Below are 20,032 nucleotides of genomic sequence, written 5' to 3'. Positions count from 1 at the left end.
TTTTTTTTTTTAAAGAAAAAGTATTTCCGGAAACGGAAAACATCTTCCTTCCGCTTTCAAACGCGGAGATTTCTTCCGTTTGGTCGAGTTCGCTCAGTCTCAATCAGTGGCCCTTTAAACAAAATTAAGAACCTAGCTTCTTTCAAGCGTAGAGCTGGGAACCCAAGCGAGGCTAATGCCTTTTCTGTTCTAGTTTCAAAGCTGAGCTGGGCTTTCCAACGTCCAGAAAACGAAAAGGAGATTAAATCTTTGAAGATGGATCAATTGTTCGTTAGAGTACTTTTTATTATAATAGTGGTGCTACTAATACTAATAGTATAGCAATACCAATAACAATATATTAATAATAATTTATTGTGAGTAGTAATAATACTAATACTAATATATACTAATATAATAATAATATCTTAGTAGTATAAGTACTTACAGTAGATTAAATCTTTGAAGATGGACTTCGTTAGAGTACTTTTTATTATAATAGTGGTGCTACAGATACTAATAGTTTAGTAATACCAATAATAATAATAATAATAATAATAACAATTTATTATGAGTAGTAATAAAGCTAATAGTAATATATACTAATATAATAATAATACCTTAGTAGTATACTAATAATAATATATAATGATATATCTATATCTATACTGATAATATATAATGATATATAAATAGATATAGATATATCATTATATATTATTAGTATATAATAATATATAATGATATATCTATACTAATAATATATAATGATATATAAATAGATATAGATATATCATTACATATTATTATTAGTATACTAAGATATTATTATTATATTAGTATATATTACTATTAGTTTTATTACTACTCATCTGGGATCCGATCCTGATATATATAATGATATATCTATATATAATAATATATAATGATATATAAATAGATGTGGATATATTATTATTAGTATACTACTAAGATATTATTATTATTTTTATATTAGTATATATTGCTATTAGTTTTATTACTACTCATCTGGGATGCGATCCTGATATAGATAATGATAGATCTATATCTATACTAATATATAACAATATATAAATAGATGTATCATTATATATAATTATTAATATATTACTAAGTTATTATTATTATATTAGTATATATTACTTAGTTTTATTACTACTCATCTGGGATCCGATCCTGATATATATAATGAAAGATCTATATCTATACTAATAATATATAATGATATATAAATAGATATAGAGATATCATTATATATATCCGGATCGGGTCCCAGATTATATCCGGCAGTGTGGACTCATATAACCCTGTTCAAAGCAAACAATCTGGGCATAAACATACATAGGTTATAGGCCCAGATGTGTTTTTTTTATGATGATGATGATGATGATGATGATGATGATGATGATGATGATGATAATAATAGTTTGGACTTAGGAGCCATCCGATTTCTTTCTCTCTCTAAAAACAGAATTTCATTGGAATCTAATCTCCGAAATGCCCAGAGAATCCCAGAACTCGAACTATCCTTTATCGGGGAAACTTTGGCGTGTTTTGAAGTGGGAGAAAAAGAGGAAAGGCAAACTGGCTTGTAAAAAAAATGATGCCAAAACACACAGTTTTGTCCTCCTCATCTTCCCACTGGGAATTTTGTTTCTAATACTCTCTTTTTGTTGTCGTTCAATAGCTCTGCTTCTCATCAGTAGGATTTTGATTTCCTGGGGAATTTTTTTGTCCCAGTCTGAAAACTTCTAGGAGAAGCAGCTTTCCCAAAAGCCATTATTCGGTCCTTATGGATTTCTAACGGGACAAAAACTCCCATAGAATCATGGCATTTGGACTGCATGATTTGGCTCTCTACACTGACCATTGAATCCAACTCAAGCTGCACTATATGGCGGTGTAGATCCAGCCCAAGCCTTAACACGAAAATAACTAAGGGCTTCAGTGTTTTGAAGCCCGAAATGAGCTGATCGAGTCTTGAAAGGCTACAAGTTTAAACTGAAGGTGCCTTGGACTTTGGGTGTGTCCTGATCCTGGTTGTTTTGATATTTTAAAAGGTCTCTATTAGCCCTGACACAAGCTGGATCTACACTGGAAAAAGAATGCAATTTGAACAGCATTATATAGCTCCACACTGAGCATAAATGCAGTTCTAACAGAGTAGACCCAGCTCCAGACTGGCTTGGAAGATGGAAGAAAGAGGGTCAATAATAAGGCTGAATGCCTTATTATAAAGTTTCAGAATTTAAATAATAATAATAATAATAATAATAATAATAATAATAATAATAATTTTATTTATAGGCCATCCTATCTCCCCAGGAGGATTCAGGGCGATTAACTGCTTTGAACTGGGTTATATAGCAGTGTAGGCTCAGGGTGCTGTGTGGTTGAGTTCTAGCAGCATTTGCTCCTGAAGTTTCGCCTGCATCTGTGGCTGATGAAAGCTAGCCTTCGAAAAAAAATAATACAGCTCAGTCTCATATAATCCAACGCAGTTAAATCTGCATTGTGTGGCAGTGTAGATCCAGTCTGAGTCGGCGGGATAGGACTTTTCTTCTAGTAATGAGTTTTAGAGCCGTCCTGGAATGTCTTGTTTTTCTGTGAAAACGTCTTCATTTATAGGACACTTTCTATTCAACCACCTGAAGCGGAACATTATCTGAGGCTGACTCTACAATGCCCCATAACCCAGGATTGGACTCATACAACCCAGTTCAAAGCAAATAATCTGGGCATAAACATACAATAGGTTGTGGGCCCAGATGTGTGTATGTGTATATTTCTTTTTTATGAGCTGTTAGAGGGCAAATATATTTTAAATAGAGGGCAAATAGCTTTTAAACTGTTATTTATTAAAGTTTATATTATGTTATTTATTAATGTTTCTATTATGCTATTTTAATTATATTAAGTGATAATTGTTTATTGCTGTCTATTGTCTACTGCTTATATTATTTTCTGTATCTGTTGATTGCTGTAAGCCGCCCTGAATCCCTTATTATTATTATTATTATTATTATTATTATTATTATTATTATTATTGACACAACGACATTGTATGACACAGCAAACGAGATAGATATGCTGGATTTCGTATTACAAAATCACAAGTCCAACACTTCCCAAGTGTTTAGGATTATTATTATTATTGCTACTACTATTATGAAGTATTTTGTGGCCATACAGCCCAAACATGGAAAATCCACAGCAACCCACCTGTATTTTGTTTGGGTTGCTGTGATTTTTCCGGGCTGTATGTCCGTATTCCAGAAGCATTCTCTCCTGATGTTTCACCCACATCTATGGCAGGCATCCTCAGAGGTTGTGAGGTACAGTAGAGTCTCACTTATCCAAGACTCGCTTATCCAAGGTTCTGGATTATCCAAGGCATTTTTGTAGTCAATGTTTTCAATATATCATGATATTTTGGTGCTAAATTTGTAAATACAGTAATTACAACATAACATTACTGTGCATTGAACTACTTTTTCTGTCAAATTTGTTGTATAACATGATGTTTTGGTGCTTAATTTGTAAAATCATAACCTAATTTGATGTTTAATAGGCGTTTCCTGCCAACCTAGCAGTTCGAAAACATGCAAATGTGAGTAGATCAATAGATACCACTCTGGCGGGAAGGTAACGGCGCTCCATGCAGTCATGCCGACCTTGGAGGTGTCTACCGACAACGCCGGCTCTTCAGCTTAGAAATGGAGATGAGCACCAACCCCTAGAGTCAGTCATGACTGGACAAAGTCAGGGGAAACCTAGGCTTTTCCTTAATCCCTCATTATTATCCAAGATATTCGCTTATCCAAGGTTCTCCCGGGCCGGTTTAGCTTGGATAAGTGAGACTCTACTGTATTTTATTTATTATTTATTTATTTACGGTATTTATATTCCTCGAAGGGGACTCAGGCCGGATCACATTGCACATATAAGGCAAACATTCAATGCCATAACATAGAACAGAGACGGAGACAGACGCAGGCACGGGCGGGCCTCGAACTCATGACCTCTTGGTCAGAGTGATTTGTTGCAGATGACTGCTAATCAGCCTGCGCCACAGCCCGGCCTATTTTGTTTGTTTCCTTTTGTTAAACAAGCTCAACTCCGCTGTGTTTTGACTCTGCTACTGTTGAGCGAGTGAAAGGTTACACTTTTTCAAACGATTCTGTCCTAACAGCTTGGGACCTTTCTCATTTTAACATCAACAACACCTAATATATAAGGCAGGGGAGAGCCAGTCTGAATCTCCAAAGGAGAAAGCGTTGTGTTTGTGCCTATCTGGTGGACTTTTAGTAATTGCCTCATCGCACTAGAGCATGAATTCACTGTAAATGTGGTTTCTGCCTCCTGCAGGATTCTGGGGTTTGCAGTTGTGAGGTCCAGGACCTGTTAGGCTAAGCTAAGTGGATTTAAAGTGGATTTAAAGTGGGTCCAAGTTCTAGTATGATGAGGTCCTTAGGTGGGATGGGAAGGGGCCGTTTTGTAGAGGGTCTCCCTAGAGTTTGGAGAGGAGAACCACATCCCTTCCTCCCTCTCCTCCGCCCCTTTCTCGGCCGCTCTTACCGCTTCCCGTCCGTTGACCTGCCCGGCTTTGGCGAGGCGCGACTCGGTCTTGGAGCGCCGCTCCATCTCCTCCATGATGCCCTGGATGTGGCCCCCGGAGATGCCGTGGAAAAGCATGGCGGGCGGGCGGAAAGGACACGCGTTGCCTTCGGCTCGGCACCCCACTATTTCCATAGACGGGCCCCAGAGTCTCCGCCGCCGGCTTCACAGCATCCGAAGAGGGGGAGACGAGGGAGAGGCCCACGCGGGACCCAACTGAGGGGGGGGGGGGGGCGGGAAAGAAGGGGAAAGGAGGGAGGAAGGAAGGAAGGAAGGAAAAAGGGGCGGAGGAGGGGAACGGGTCAGCGGGTAGTGCACGGACCCTGAACGGGAAAGAGAAAGAAAGAGACAGAAAAAAGAGAGAGAGATCGAAAGATGGGGCAAAGGAAAAGAAAAGGAGCAAATGCAGCTAGGGCACCGAAAACTGCACAACAACACCCCAAAGGCGGGATGTTTTTTTGGTCAAGACACAAAGAAAAAATAAATAAATAAAAAGGCTTCTCTTCGGTGCTTGGCTCTTTTTTTTTTCCTTCCGCCTTAAAGAAGCCGCGACCTCTCCGCTTTGCTCTCCCAGCAATCAGCTTCTGCCTCTCGGTCGGGATTTGGGACTGTGGCTCTCCGGCGCTCCGTCCAATTTGTTGGAGGCGAGAGCCAACCCATTTCGGATAATTCAGGAGGAGGAGCCCGCCGTCCGTGAGCTGCCACCCGCAGCCCCCCCCTCCCCTCTCCTCCCCCTCCCCTTCTTCTTATACAGACAACAAAGAGCTGTCAAACTCCTCCAAGCCCCCTCTGCCTTGCCTCACACCCCCCATGAGTGACAAATCTGCCGGAGGAGGAAGAGGAGGGGGGATCCGAGGAAGGAAAAGGGGAGAGAGGAGGCCGGGCTCCCCTCTGCTGTCTCCCCACGACACCCCGCCCCTCCAAGACCCAAATGCCTGCCCTCCGGTTCAGTCCCCAAGTTCAAATCGCCTTTTTTTAATAATTGAAAAAAAAAAACTCTTTACAATGGGAAAAGGGAGAGAAGGGAGGGAGGAGAGAGAAGACTTGGCTCCTTTGAACGCAACTTGGCTGGAAGGCGTTCTTTCCTGATGGGACCAAGAAAGGAGGGAGGTAAAAAGTGGGGAAAGGACGGACGGAAGGAAGATAGGATGAAGGAGGGAGGGCGGAAAAGGAAAGAAGGAAGTGTTGGAGAATCTGAGCTGTTAGGCTCAAAAATAGCCACACAACCTCTGAGCAGGCCTGCCATAGATGTGGGTGAAACGTCAGGAGAGAAAGCTTATGGAACATGACCATACTGCCTGAAAGACTCACAGCAACTCAAAAATAACTCTCAGTCCTGGGTGATTCCACCAGGACCAGAAGTAATGGAAAGGCATGGAAATGGAGATGAGCACCACCCCCCAAAGTCGGACAAGACTAGACTTAATGTCAAGGGGAAACAGGGTTGTTATATGCAGAGCTGGCCCTAGGTATTTTTCAAGTGTAGGTGAACAGAATTTTGGCACCCCCCCCCCCAACCAATCACTGAAAAATAAAAGCATTGGATAAGCGAAAATGTTTGATAATAAGGAGGGATTAAGGAAAAGCCTAATAAACATCAAAATACATTAATATTTTACAAATTAAGCACTAAAACATCATGTTTTACAACAAATCAACAGAAAAAGCAGTTCAATACCTTGCAAAGGAGTTGCCTCGATGGCGCCCCCAACAAGATGGCGCCACAGGCAACTGCCTAGTTGGCCTGGTGGTTGAACCGCATCTGGTTGTATGTTTTCCGGGCTGTATGGCCATGTTCCAGAAGTATTCTCTCCTGACGTTTCGCCCACATCAATGGCAGGCATCCTCATAACCTCTAAGGATACCTGCCATAGATGTGGGCAAAACGTCATGAGAGAATACTTCTGGAACATGGCCATACAGCCCGGAAAACATACAACAACCCTGTGATCCCGGCCATGAAAGCCTTCGACAACTCAAGGGGAAAACCTTTACCAAAAGTAAACTACATAACCAACAGAAACTTTCCTTACCTAAGTTTCTGTTGGTTATGAAATTTACTTTTGATACTTTGCTATATTTATGGTTGAATCACCCCCAGCTGAGGATTATTTTTGAACCTAACAGCTCAGATTCCCCAACAAAGGGTTATGGGCCCAGCAGGAAGGAAGGGGTGAAAGAAGGTAAAAAGTGGGAAGGAAGGAAGGGATGGAGGGAGGGATGAAAGAAGTAAGGAAAAGCTGAATGAAGGAGAGAGGGAGGGATAAAGGAAGGTGAGAAGTGGGAAGGAAGGACAAGAGGAAGATATTTAAAAAGGAAGAGAAAGGTAAAAAGGGGGAGGAAAAAAGGAGGGACAGGAAGGAAAGAAGGAAAGTAGGGAGGGACAAAGGAAAGAAGGCATGAAGGAAGGAAGGTATAAAAGGAGGGAAAGTAAAAAGGAGGAGGAAGGGAGGAAAAGGAAAGAAAGGAGGGATAAAGTTAGTTTTGGGGAGTCTGAGCTGTAAGGCTCAAAAATAACCCTGAGTTGATTTCACCACAAATATTGCTATATTTCATAACTAGCAGAAACTTATGTGAGGTGAGCTACATAAGCTTCCATTCCTTACCTAAGTTTATGCTGGTTATGAAGTTTACTTTTGATACTTTGCTATATTTATGGTGAATTCACCCCAACTGAGGGTTATTTTTGAGCCTAACAGCTCAGCTTCCCCAACAAAGGGTTATGGGCCCAGCAGGAAGGAAGGGGTGAAGGAAAGTAAAAAGTGGAAAGGAAGGAAGGATGGGATAGAAGGAGGGAGGGGTGAAAGAAGGAAGGGAGGACAGAAGGAAGGAAGGGATTTATGAAGGAGGGACGGAGGAAAGAGGGGATGAAGGAAGGTAAAAAGTGGGATGGAAGGACGGGAGGAAGGTATTTACAAAGGAAGAAGGGAATGTAAAAAGGGGAGGAAAAAAGCAAGATCAGGAGGGAGGGATAAAAGAAGGAAGGAAAGGAGGAAGGGATGAAGGAAGGAGGAAGGGGGGAGGGAAGGAGGGAGGGCAGGATGAAAGAAAGAAGGACAGAAGAAGAAAGGATGAATGGACGGAGAGAGAGGGTGGGAAGAAGATATTTAAAAGGAAGGAGGGAATATAAAAGGAGAGACAAAAGGGGGAAATGAGGGATTAAAGAAGGAAGGAAGGAAGAAAAGAAAGAAAGAATGGAGGGAGGGAGGGATAAAGGAAGGAAGGTATGAAGGAAGGTAAAAAGTGGAAGAAAGAGTGGATGGGAGAAAAGTATAAAAGAAAGAAGGCGGGAAGGTAAAAAGGGGAGGAGGGGAGGAAGAAAGGATGAAGGAAAGAAGGAAAGGATGTAAAAAGTGGGAAGGAAGGGCTGGAGGAAGATATTTTTAAAAGGAAGGAAGGTAAAAAGGGGGAGGAAAAAAAGGAGGGACAGGAGAGACAGATGAAAAAAGAAAGGAAGAAAGGGGGAGAAAGGAAAGAAAGGAGGGATACAGGAAGGGATGAAGGAAGATAAAAAGTGCGGACGGGATGGAGAGAGGGAGGGATAAAAGAAGGACGAAATCTCTTTGTAAGGAGCCTCGTGTGGTCTTTTGGCACGTGGCTGAGGAGTAAACCGGCTCAAGACACTCCGGAGTAGCCCTTAATTATCCCCCCTCTTCCCTTTGCGCTGGATTGTGGCCCCTAATGTCTGGATCTCATTTGAACGCATTCATTGCAGTAGGAAAGGCAGTCGAAGCAAGGCCCTTCCCTCTCCGAAATCTGATCGAAACGAAGTAGGGCCCTTTCCTTTCCGAAATCCAACGGATTATTTATTTACAAAACGGATTTTTAATCCGAATTCTTCAGGGTGAGAAGCGAGTATTAAATTATATATCGGAACTCTCGGCCTGGGACAAACAAGCCTTCCTTCCACCATCGTTTTTCACGGAGCGGCTCAAGCCAATCGAGTGAAATAAGCCGAGCTGCGCATTAAAACAAGAGACGACGTGCCCTTGTTTCAACGAGGACCCCCGACAGCAGGGCTGTCTATTTACTGTAAGTAATGCAATTAGGTGACAAGAGATCTTGGGGCGGAAACCGAGGTCGCAGGAAACAGACCCAGGAACCGCAGGAGGGCGAAAGAGTCGAAGTTTCGACGGTATCGGCCGAATGTACCGAATTCGTTCCGGAGCGAAGATCAGGGCTCTCTCTTGCGCAATGGGTTTTAATCCTTGAATACATAGGTCGCTGGGGCAGTGATTGATAGGATTTAAATAGTGATGAGACATATACTTAAAATATAAATAAATACAAAGAATGCGGAGAGACCAAAATTGGGACACACGAAAGGAAACCAGGCCTGATGAGAGAGTCAAATTAATTAAGATTGTTGTTGTTGTGTGTCTTCAAGTCGTTTCAGACTCAAGGCGACCGTAAGTCTAAAGTTTTGGATGGGGCCCCGGACCCTGATCGAGATATTATCCCAATACTTCTTCCAAAGTGTACCTAAAGCTGACTTGTACTTTCCCTGCTCTTTCCCAGCTCAAGCTTTATTGCATTGGTTACTCTGGACATTGAGGCAAGGGAAATGTCGATCCTGGAGGCAGCGAGAAGCCCGTTTGAGCTGCATGACCCCTCCTCCTGATCTTCTTCCTCTCCTCCTCCTCCTCTTTCTCTTCTTCTTCCACCTCCTCCCCTTCTCCTTCTCTTCCTCCTCCTTCTCTTCCCCTTCCTCCTCCTCTTCTTCCTTCCCTTCCCTCCTCCTCTTCTTTCTTTTCTTCTTCCACCTCCTCCTTCCTTTCTTCCCTTCTTCCCTTCTTCCTCTTCCTCCTTTTCTTCCTCACCCTCATCCCCATTTCTTTTTCCTCTTCTTCATCCTCCTTCTCCTTCCCTTCCTCTCTTCCTTCTCTTCTTTCTCCCCTCCTCTTCCTCCTCCTCCTCTTCCTTTTCCCTCTCCCCTCTTCCTTCTCTTCTTTCTCCCCTCCTCTTCCTCCTCCTCCTCTTCCTTTTCCCTCTCCCCTCTTCCTTCTCTTCTTTCTTCCTCTCCTCTTCCTCCTCCTCCTCTTCCTTTTCCCTCTCCCCTCTTCCTTCTCTTCTTTCTTCCTCTCCTCTTCCTCCTCCTCCTCTTCCCTTTTCCCCTCCCCTCTTCCTTCTCTTCTTTCTTTCTCTCCTCTTCCTCCTCCTCCTCTTCCCCCTCCCCTCTTCCTTCTCTTCTTCCTCCCCTCCTCTCCTTCTCCTCCTCCTCCACCTCTTCCTTCTCCCTTGCTTCCTCTTCTTCTTCGTCCTCCCTATTCCCTCCTCTTCCTTCTCCTCTCCATCTTTTCCTCTCCCTTCCTTTCTCCTCCCCCTTCCTCCTCTTCTTCCTCCCCTTCCCCTACCCTCATCCTTATTCTTCCCACCTCCCTCCACCTCTGCGCTGCCTCCATTTTCCTTCCTCTGATCACCCAGCCGCTTCTTTCCACCTCCAAGTGTCAAATAGTACCGTCGCCTGTCTGGGCTGCTTCCTTGCCTTCCTTCCCATTGGAAGGGTTTGGGGCTCTGTTCCATTATTCCTGAAGACTCCAGGGCAGGCAGAGAAGGATAGTTCATTTTATTGGAGTGGGGGAGTTGGAGGTGGAAAACCATTTCCCCTTTATAGTGGTTATTCTCCCCACTTTCAATTGGATAAACGAGGATATGCAATGTCAACATGGGTGGGGTGGGGAAATAACAGGAAAAGCAGGGTGTCTCCTCCCACAGAGTGGTCTGGAAAGAAACTGAGGCTGCGAAGATAAGGAACACCAGACTGTATCTGACCCACAACGCTGTCCATCACCTAGATAAACCCAAACCTTAAGGATGAGGGCCTGGAAGGCCTTCTCCATCAAGTCCCTTTCTTTCTGTCCTAGGTATCAACAGCAGGAGAAGGAACTAAGACAACCAGAAGGAAACGACACCAAAAGATAGTTTATAGGTGACTCTCCTGTCATCAAAACCTTCTCCTCCAACTGACAAAGAGTTCTTCTCTCACCCTGGACTTTCCACAGATATATAAACCTTCCTTGCTTAGTTTCTCCCATACCCTCACAACCTCTGAGGATGCCTGCCATAGATGTGGGCGAAACGTCAGGAGAGAATACTTCTAGAACACGGCCATACAGCCTGGAAAACATACAACAACCCTGCTTCTCCACAGTGTAGGGGCATCCCATTCTTTCAATGGGAGAGACAGAAGAATGAGACAACTCCCCAACATGCTTGGCCTTTCAGAGGGACTACTTTGCAGAGTCCAGATTCTATACAGAATCTGAAATACCAGCTAAAATGGGAGATTGAAATCAGAAAACCCTGACTGAGATCTAAGCAACGAGATGGATCGAGATGGATCGGTTGATCCAGATCTTAGTAAAAAAATTAAGAAGTGATAACAGAACCTTAAGAAGTGGGACTCTCATTGACTCAGATGAAGGTGATGGTGCATCAAGTGGGAAAAAACAGCAATGTTGGAAGAAATTTTTGGAGAAACAGAAGAAAGAGAACATCTAATGGACTCGTTTACACCAGTGGAAGCAAGAGAAGGAAAGCTAAGCTTGGGATTTGGTGGCAGATCCCAGATGTGGGTCCCCAGATGTTTTGCCCCTCAACTCCCAGAAATCCGAATGGCTGGAATTTTTGAGAGTTGCAGTCCAAAACACCTGGGGACCCACAGGTTGAGAACTACTGGCATAAAGGAAGGAACAGAAGATGAGATATATATATATAACTGGAGGGTTGGAACTTCATGGGAGGAGAGGAGGTGGACCTGGAGGAAGTTTTGGATCATGTGTATGGAGATCTTTGTTAAGGAGTGGGAACTATCTCTGAACTTTGTGGGAAGGAGGGAAAACGGTTTAGAAAATAGGCTCCATAATTTGGTATTTGTTAGAATCTGTGCTTGTGATTTTTTACTGGGAAGGAAGGTCAAGGTTGTATAGGAATGTCTTAAATCCAAAGAAAGAGAGATCACTGCAAGGGGAGTGGTGGAAGGAGGAAATAGTAGAATGGGGGACAATTCTGTTCAGAAGTGTTTATGTATGCCTACATGAGTAGATTTGGGGAGAGAAAGAGGGAGAGGAAGCCACCATGTAAATGTATTGTATTTGATCTGGATTAAGAATGTCATTTCTGCAATATGGTTGTAAAAATAAAATAAAAACTTTTGAGATCCAGAAATAAAATGTAAAGATAAAGAATGACCCTGGGAAGATAGATTAGAAAGAGGATGAGAAAGAGTAGGCTACTTGTAAGACCCTGATGCTTAGGCACCATCTGAATTCAAAGATATTTAAGGGAATTGAAGAGGAAGGAGGAGGAGGAGGAGGAGGAGGAGGAGGAGGGAGGAGGAGGAGGAGGAGGAGGAGGAGGAGGAGGAGGAGGAGGAGAAGAGTAGAAAGAAGTAGATGAGGAGGAAGAAGAAGATTCAGAAGAAGAGTAGAAAGAAGCAGATGAGGAGAAGGAGGAGTATCAGGAAGGAGGAGACTGCTGTCCAAATCTTGTGTGTTATTATTGTCTTTGTTAGTGCAGAGCATCAGTACTAGGTTGGATCTATACAATGCAGTTTCAGATTGCAGATTACCTATAGTGAATTGAATTATATGGTAGCCTAGATTCATATAATCCAGTTCAAAGCAGCTCATCTGCATTCTGAAACTGCATCACAGGCATCTGACTTACAAATGGGCACAGACAACAGGAAGTGAGATAAATCTATCCCTGGGAAGGGAAACTTACTCCTGAAAGAGTTATCATGGGGAAAGGTGTCTCCACTGAAGCTTTATCACCAATCCTTGTCAAGACAACAACCATCCAATTATATTGAAGGGACAGAAAGTGAGGGGAAATCTTCAAAACGGGCATAGACAGTAAAAGAAATACCACAGGGATGTTAACCCTTCCCTATGCCATCCAAAACTTATGTGTGTGTGTGTGTATAAACAAACATACACAAGCTTTGGATGGCATAGGGAAGGGTTATATATATGGCTGGAGCTACACTTTAAAATGCCCCTGTCTGAATTATAAACAAATTCAACTTAAGAAACCTACAGAACCTATTTGTCCCTAACTTGGAGACTGACTATACATGGTAGTGTCTATCCAGCCCAGCTCACCTCAGACTTGCTCCCAGGCCTTGCCTGCCCTGGAGAGAAACCAAGCTGTGGCTCAAAAAAAAAGAGTAGAATATAATATAATATAATAATAATATAGGTTAAGGTAGGGTAAAGGTTTTTCCCTGACATTAAGTCTAGTCCTGTCTGACTCTGGAGGTTGGTGCTCATCTCCATTTCAAAGCCCAGGCGTTGTCCGTAGACACCTCCAAGGTCATGTGGCCGGCATGACTGCATGGAGCGCCGTTACCTTCCCGCCTATTGATCTACTCACATTTGCATGTTTTCAAACTGCAAGGCTGGCAGATGCTGGGGTTGACAGCGGGAGCTTCCCCCGCTTCTGGGTTATAAGATAATAAAAATACAATAAAATAAAAATATAATAATATAATAACAGAATAGAGTAGAATAAAATAAAATAATAAAATATAATACAAATATAAAATATAATATAACAATAGTATAATAATATAATAATATAAGGTAAAGGTAAAGGTTTCCCCTGACGTTAAGTCTAGTCATGCCTGACTCTGGGGGTTGGCGCTCATCTCCAAGAGCCGGTGTTGTCCGTAGACACCTCCAAGGTCATGTGGCCGGCATGACTACATGAAGCGCCCTTACCTTCCCGCGGGAGCGGTACCTATTGATCTACTCACATTGGCATGTTTTCGAACTGCTAGGTTGGCAGGAACTGGAGCTAACAGTGGGAGCTCCCCCCGCTTCCGGGTTATAAGATAATAAAAATAAATAAAATAAAAATATAATAATATAATAACAGAGTAGAGTAAAATAAAATAATAAAATAATATAATATAATAATATAAAAAGATAAGGTAAAGGTTTCCCCTGACGTTAAGTCCAGTCGTGACCGACTCTGGGGGTTGGTGCTCATCTCCATTTCTAAGCCGAAGAGCCTGCGTTGTCCATAGACATCTCCAAGGTCATGTGGCCGGCATGGAGCACCGTTACCTTCCCGCCGGAATAAGAATATAATATAATAATATAGTAATATATATAAAATATACAATAATATAATATTATAATAATAGTATAATAATATAATTTTTTTTCGTGTCAGGAGCAACCGGAGTTGCTTCTGGAGTGAGAGAATTGGCAGTCTGCAAGGACGTTGCCCAGGGGACGTCTGGATGTTTTGATGTTTTTACCATCCTTGTGGGAGGCTTCTCTCATGTCCCCGCATGGAGCTGGAGCTGATAGAGGGAGCTCATCCACACTCTCCCCAGGTGGGATTCGAACCTGGCAGCTTTCAGGTCAACAACCCAACCTTCAAGTCACTTAGTCCACTACGCCATCTGGGGGCTCCTAATAATATAATAATATAGTAATATATATAAAATATACAATAATATAATATTATACTAATAGTATAATAATATAATAATATAGTAATATATATAAAATATACAATATAATAAATAATTAAATAACATAAAGACTCTCCATGCCTGGGGAAATGTGGATGGTCAACCACAAAGCCTCCTTTAAAGGAGCCACCAACCTCCTTCCCTCCCTTTCCTGAAACGTTTGGGGAATGCTTGGAGCAGCTGTAACCCATAGGGGAGAAGAAAAGAGAGAGTGAGAAAGGGAGTGAATGTGGAAGGGATAAGAAGGAGAGCTGAAGCCCCGGGAGCGCCAGTTCTGAGGACTCCTCGCCCAAGCCTTTTGCTCGCAGATGAGCCGGAGTTTGACAAGCCGGAGGGCGACTTTTACGCCCAGATTTGGGGTCTCAAGACGGGGCAGTCGGTTCCTAGAGTTAATCCCCTCTAAGCGGCGATTTCCCTCGGCTGATCTGGCGTCCAAGCAAGCCTATTACAGCGTGAAGGGGGCTTCCTTTCGTCTGGGGACAAAGTATCCACGTGCGGATTAAGAGCCGACAAGAGAAAAAGAGAAATAATTAGCAAAGACCAAGGAGGAGGGGGGATCCGAAATCTGGAAAGGAGAGGGATCTCATTATTTGGCTTCTTCTCTTCAGTGGAGGCTCTTCATTAAAAAAAAAAACCCGGTCAGTTTGAGGATTCTCTATCTTTGGAGCAACACAAAAACAGAATAGTATAAAGGTGGAGAATTTAAGAGGAAGGCTAAGGATTTTAGGATGAACCACGGCACCACTGAAGCCCTGGATTTGTAGTTTGGTGAGGCACCAACTCCTAAGATCCTACACATAGCATTGAGTCAAGGCATTGTTGTCAAACTGCCTGGTTTGGACACCTTGATGAAGTTATTTCAAGAGCAGATCTTGAGTTCCTCCAAGGCTTAGATTTCTCCATCTAATCTATCCTGCAGTCGGACTTTAGCTTGCTAACAACAACAAAAACCTTCTCCGTATTATTATTATTATTATTATTATTATTATTATTATTATTATTATTTCTTCATTAAGTAAAGTAACAAAACTTCTTCATATTATGATTAATAATATCATTAATAATTAATAACATTAATTATTATTATGATTATTACTTCTTCATTAAGTTTTTTTTTCGTGTCAGGAGCAACCTGAGTCGCTCCTGGTGTGAGAGAATTGGCCGTCTGCAAGGACGTTCCCCAGAGGACGCCCGGATGTTTTGATGTTTTTATTATCCTTGTGGGAGGCTTCTCTCATGTCTCCGCATGGAGCTGGAGCTGATAGAGGGAGCTCATCCGCACTCTCCCCAGGTGGGATTCGAACCTGGCAGCTTTCAAGTCAGCAACCCAACCTTCAAGTCATAAGGCTTTAATCCACTACGCCACCGGGGGCTCCTCTTCATTAAGTAAAGTACAGTAGAGTCTCACTTATCCAAGCCTCGCTTATCCAAGCTTCTGGATAATCCAAGCCATTTTTGTAGTCAATGTTTTCAATATATCGTGATATTTTGGTGCTAAATTCGTAAATACAACATAACATTACTGCATATTGAACTACTTTTTCTGTCAAATTTGTTATATAACATGATGTTTTGGTGCTTAATTTGTAAAATCATAACCTAATTTGATGTTTAATAGGCTTTTCCTTAATCCCTCCTTATTATCCAAGATATTCACTTATCCAAGCTTCTGCCGGCCCGTTTAGCTTGGATAAGTGAGACTTTACTGTATTAACAAAACTTCTTCCTATTAATAACATTAATTATGATTATTCCTTCTTCATTAAGTAAAGTATGAACAAAACTTCTTCCTATTATGATTAATAATAATATTATTAATAATTAATAACATTAACTTCATAATAATATGAAGAAGTTTTAAATGAATAATAGTGTTGCTGTTGTTGTTATTTTAAAGTCATTTTATAATCCTAGTACACCACCCTTTGAGCCTATCCATACCCGAGACAAAAAGACTCCAAATGTCACCAGATTGCTGTGAAAGTCCCTTGAGCTCCTTCTATTCAATACAAAATCTCACTAAAGAGGCAGCTAACCCTTCTCTTGCTTTCCTCGGGCCGCCTGGCTTCTTGGGCGACTGTAGGTACAAACCTCTTTTCCTTTAGTGAGTTTTCCTTTAGTTTCTCCTCCTCCTTTGTTTCTCCCCTTTGGCAAGGATATAGGCTCTAAATTAGAGAGCAAAGCGCCAGACGCGCGTCTCCTGTCCGCACCATTCCTCCTCTTCTTTCTCTCTCTCTCTCTCTTGAAAAAAGAAAGAGAAAGGGGCAAAAGGAGGGGTCAGTCCAGGAACAAGAAAACCAGCAATGCTTGATGCACTGCTATTCCTGTCTGAGATGCTTGCTGTGACCTAAGGCAACATTTTCGCCTCGAGGGACTTTAAAAAAGGGTGTTTTCTCCACAGCAGGGGGAAGGGGATCATACACAAAAAAAATCCTCTGGTTATAAAGGGGATGGGTTCTGTAGGTTTGTTCCTAAGTTGAATGTGTGTGTAAGTGGGAACGGGGACATTTTAAAAGCCAATTTATACTATACTATACTATACTCCTGCCAACCTAGCAGTTCGAAAACATGCCAATGTGAGTAAATCAATAGGTACCGCTCCTGCGGGAAGATAAGGGCGCTCCATGCAGTCATGCCGGGCGCATGACCTTGGAGGTGTCTACGGAAAACGCCGGCTCTTCGGCTTAGCAATAGAGATGAGCACCAACCCCCAGAGTCAGACATGACTGGACTTAACGTCAGAGAAAACCTTTACCTTTTTTATACTATACTATACTATGCTACACTACAATATAATACTATCCTATAATAGCTTTAGATAACATAGGGGAAGGGTGTTTGTTTTGTTTTAATACCTCCCAACAAAGGATTCACCCAGGCAGTAAGCAGGCGGACCTTGAAACTGAAAGGCCATTTAATGCTAATCAATTGCAACATTCACACCTGCCTTAAACAGACAACATTTCACTTGCCTAGTTCCCAACAGACCTCACAACCTCTGAGGATGCCTGCCATAGATGCAGGCGAAACGTCAGAAAAGAATGCTTCTGGAACATACAGCCCGGAAAACTCACAGCAACCCAGTGATTCCGGCCATGAAAGCCTTGGACAACACAATATAATCTAACATAATAGCTTGGGATAGCATAGGGAAGGGTAGACACCTCTGTGGTGTTTATATTGATAGCTGTGTCCCTGTTCAGAAGATATAGTATAGTATAGTATCGTATAGTATCGTATAGTATAGTATAGTATAGTATAATAATTTTGGATAGCATAAGGAAGGATTGACACCTCTGCGGTGTTTGTTTTGATAGCTGTGCCCCTGTTCAGAAGATATATTATATTATATTATATTATATTATATTATATTATATTATATTATATTATATTATATTATATTATATCTTTTGATAGTATAGGGAAGGGTTGACCCCACTGTGGTGTTTGTTTTTTTTAAATAGTTGTGCCCCTGTTCAGAAGATATAATATAATATAATATAATATAATATAATATAATATAATATAATATAATATAATAGCTTCGGATAGCTTAGGGAAGGGTTGATATCCCTGAGGTGATATCTGCACTCCGGTTTCAGAATCTATAATATAATATAATATAATATAATATAATATAATATAATATAATATAATATAACATAACATAACATAACATAACATAACATAACATAACATAATATAATATAATATAATATATAACGGCACTTCATGACTATATTATTATATTATATTATTATATTATTATACTATTATTATATTATATTATGATATTTTATATTTGTATTATATTTTATTATGTGATTTTATTCTACTCTAGTCTATTATTATATTATTATATTATTATATTATATTCTTTTTATTATCTTATAACCCGGAAGCGGGGGGAGCTCCCACTGTTAGCTCCAGTTCCTGCCAACCTAGCAGTTCGAAAACATGCCAATGTGAGTAGATCAATAGGTACCGCTCCGGCGGGAAGGTAACGGAGCTCCATGCAGTCATGCCGGCCACATGACCTTGGAGGTGTCTACGGACAACGCCGGCTCTTCGGCTTAGAAATGGAGATGAGCACCAACCCCCAGAGTCAGACAGGACTGGATTTAACGTCAGGGCAAACCTTTACCTTTACCATAATACAATACAATACAGTACAATGCAATACATTAGCTTTGGAGAGCATTGGGAAGGGTTGCTACCCCTGCGGTGTGTGTTTTGATAGCTGAGCCCCTGTTCAGAAGATATAATATAGCACAGAATAATATAATTCAATATAATAGCTTTGGATAGTATAGGGAAGGGTTGACACCCCTGCAGTGTGCGTTTTGCTAGATGCGCCCCCGTTCAGAAGGTTTCACCTCACTACCTGTGATAATTTTGAAAAATTTGGAAACAAAGCTTGGTGAGAAAGCTTCAGTGGAGAGACCCTTTTTCCCCATGATGACAACTCTCTCCTTCCTAGGGATAGGTTTCTCTCACTTCCTGTTGTCTAATCCCCTCTAACAAGAATAGCAGCCCCCTTTCCCCATTCCTACCTGCGGAGCTCAGCCAAAGCGAGGGCTTCCTGGAGGACAGAGGTCCGTCTGAGCTCTCCTCTTCTCTCCTTCTCCCTCCTTCTTGAGACTTCCCACTCGCGCCAGTCCTGCCTCCGTCTCTTCTGGTGTCATCGGTTTGATCTAATGTGATCTGATTCCAGGGATAGGAGGAGGCGGGGAAAGAGATTGAGAGACGCGCACGCAGGGAGAGAGAAGGCAACTCCGAGGCCACTTCGAGCGCAGGATCTGGTGCCATTGGTTGAGGATTGTGACCGCAAAGCGGCAGGACCCCAACCGAACTGCTCCGGGTGGCTGTGAGTTTTTCGGGCTGTATGGAACGTCACCATACAGCCAGAAAAACTCACAGTAACCCAGTAAGTAATTCTAGCCATGAAAGCCTTTGACATGGAGAGGAGAGAAAAGCAGGTGCCTTTTAGGGAAACCGGAGTCAAGACCTTCCTCTCTGGGTGTGAAATCGTGGCAAGGATGTTTGAGGTTGAGCAGCGACTTTTCTTAGACCCTTTCCTCCAGAGTTAGGAATCTAAAAAGGCTTGGGATTCATTGACACCATCCTTACACGGACTCCATATAATGCATTATATGGCAGTTTAGATCCAGGCTTGTTGTTAGTAGTAATAGTAAAGGTAAAGGTTTCCCCTGACGTTAAATCGTGCCCGACTCTGGGGGTTGGTGCTCATCTCCATTTCTAAGCCGTAGAGCCGGCGTTGTCCGTAGACACCTCCAAGGTCATGTGGCCGGCAAGACTGCATGGAACCGCCACCTTCCCGCCGGAGCGGTACCTATTGATCTACTCACATTGGCATGTTTTTGAACTGCTAGGTTGGCAGAAGCTGGAGCTAACAGCGAGCGCTCACTCTGCTCCCCGTATTTGAACCTGGGACCTTTTGGTCTGCAAGTTCAGCAGCTCAGCGCTTTAACACACTGAGCCACCGGATATTATTATTATTATTATTATTATTATTATTATTATTATTATTATTTTATTGTATGACACAACAAACAAGATAGACATACTGGATTTCATATCACAAAATCACAAGTCGAACACTTCCCAAGCGTTTATTATTATTATCATCATCATTATTATTATTACCGAAGGTGGAAAGATGTCCTGAATGGCTTGCTTCGCCTTCAGAAATCATGGGATGGTGGCTGGATCTACACTGACATATGGTCAAATCAGATAATCCGGATTATCCTCTTTGAACCGGATTATAGGAGTCCACACTTTCATGTAATCTGGTTTAACGCACATCATCTGGGTTTTACATGGCAGTGTAGATGGGGCGAGTTATCCGCTTTGAACCGGATTATAGGAGTCCACACTGCCATATAATCAGGTTTAACGCACATC

At 42.0% G+C, this 20,032-nt stretch overlaps 1 protein-coding gene across 5 annotated transcripts in view; it reads right to left on the bottom strand.

Moving 5' to 3' along the window:
- lhx9 (LIM homeobox 9) overlaps positions 1 to 18,854 on the bottom strand; it is a 75,885-nt gene extending 57,031 nt beyond the window's left edge. The window contains exons 1-3 of one of the 5 annotated variants that reach the window (XM_062980781.1): positions 18,658 to 18,844; positions 16,196 to 16,343; positions 4,579 to 4,940 (exon numbers count right to left, since the gene is read on the bottom strand). In XM_062980781.1, the coding sequence (XP_062836851.1) occupies positions 4,579 to 4,752 (174 nt within the window). In that variant the 5' untranslated portion in view covers positions 4,753 to 4,940; positions 16,196 to 16,343; positions 18,658 to 18,844. Of the gene's footprint in view, positions 1 to 4,578; positions 5,703 to 16,195; positions 16,344 to 18,657 lie in introns of those variants that run through there. The other 4 variants (XM_062980782.1, XM_062980778.1, XM_062980779.1 and 1 more) reach the window with 4 other exon arrangements.
- Between the last annotated feature and the right edge of the window lie 1,178 nt (positions 18,855 to 20,032).

The sequence above is a fragment of the Anolis carolinensis genome, chromosome 4 (genome assembly GCF_035594765.1).
Source record: "Anolis carolinensis isolate JA03-04 chromosome 4, rAnoCar3.1.pri, whole genome shotgun sequence".
NCBI lineage: Eukaryota > Metazoa > Chordata > Lepidosauria > Squamata > Dactyloidae > Anolis > Anolis carolinensis.
Note: the sequence above shows the minus strand (reverse complement) of the source record. Positions and strands in the feature narration are given on the sequence as shown.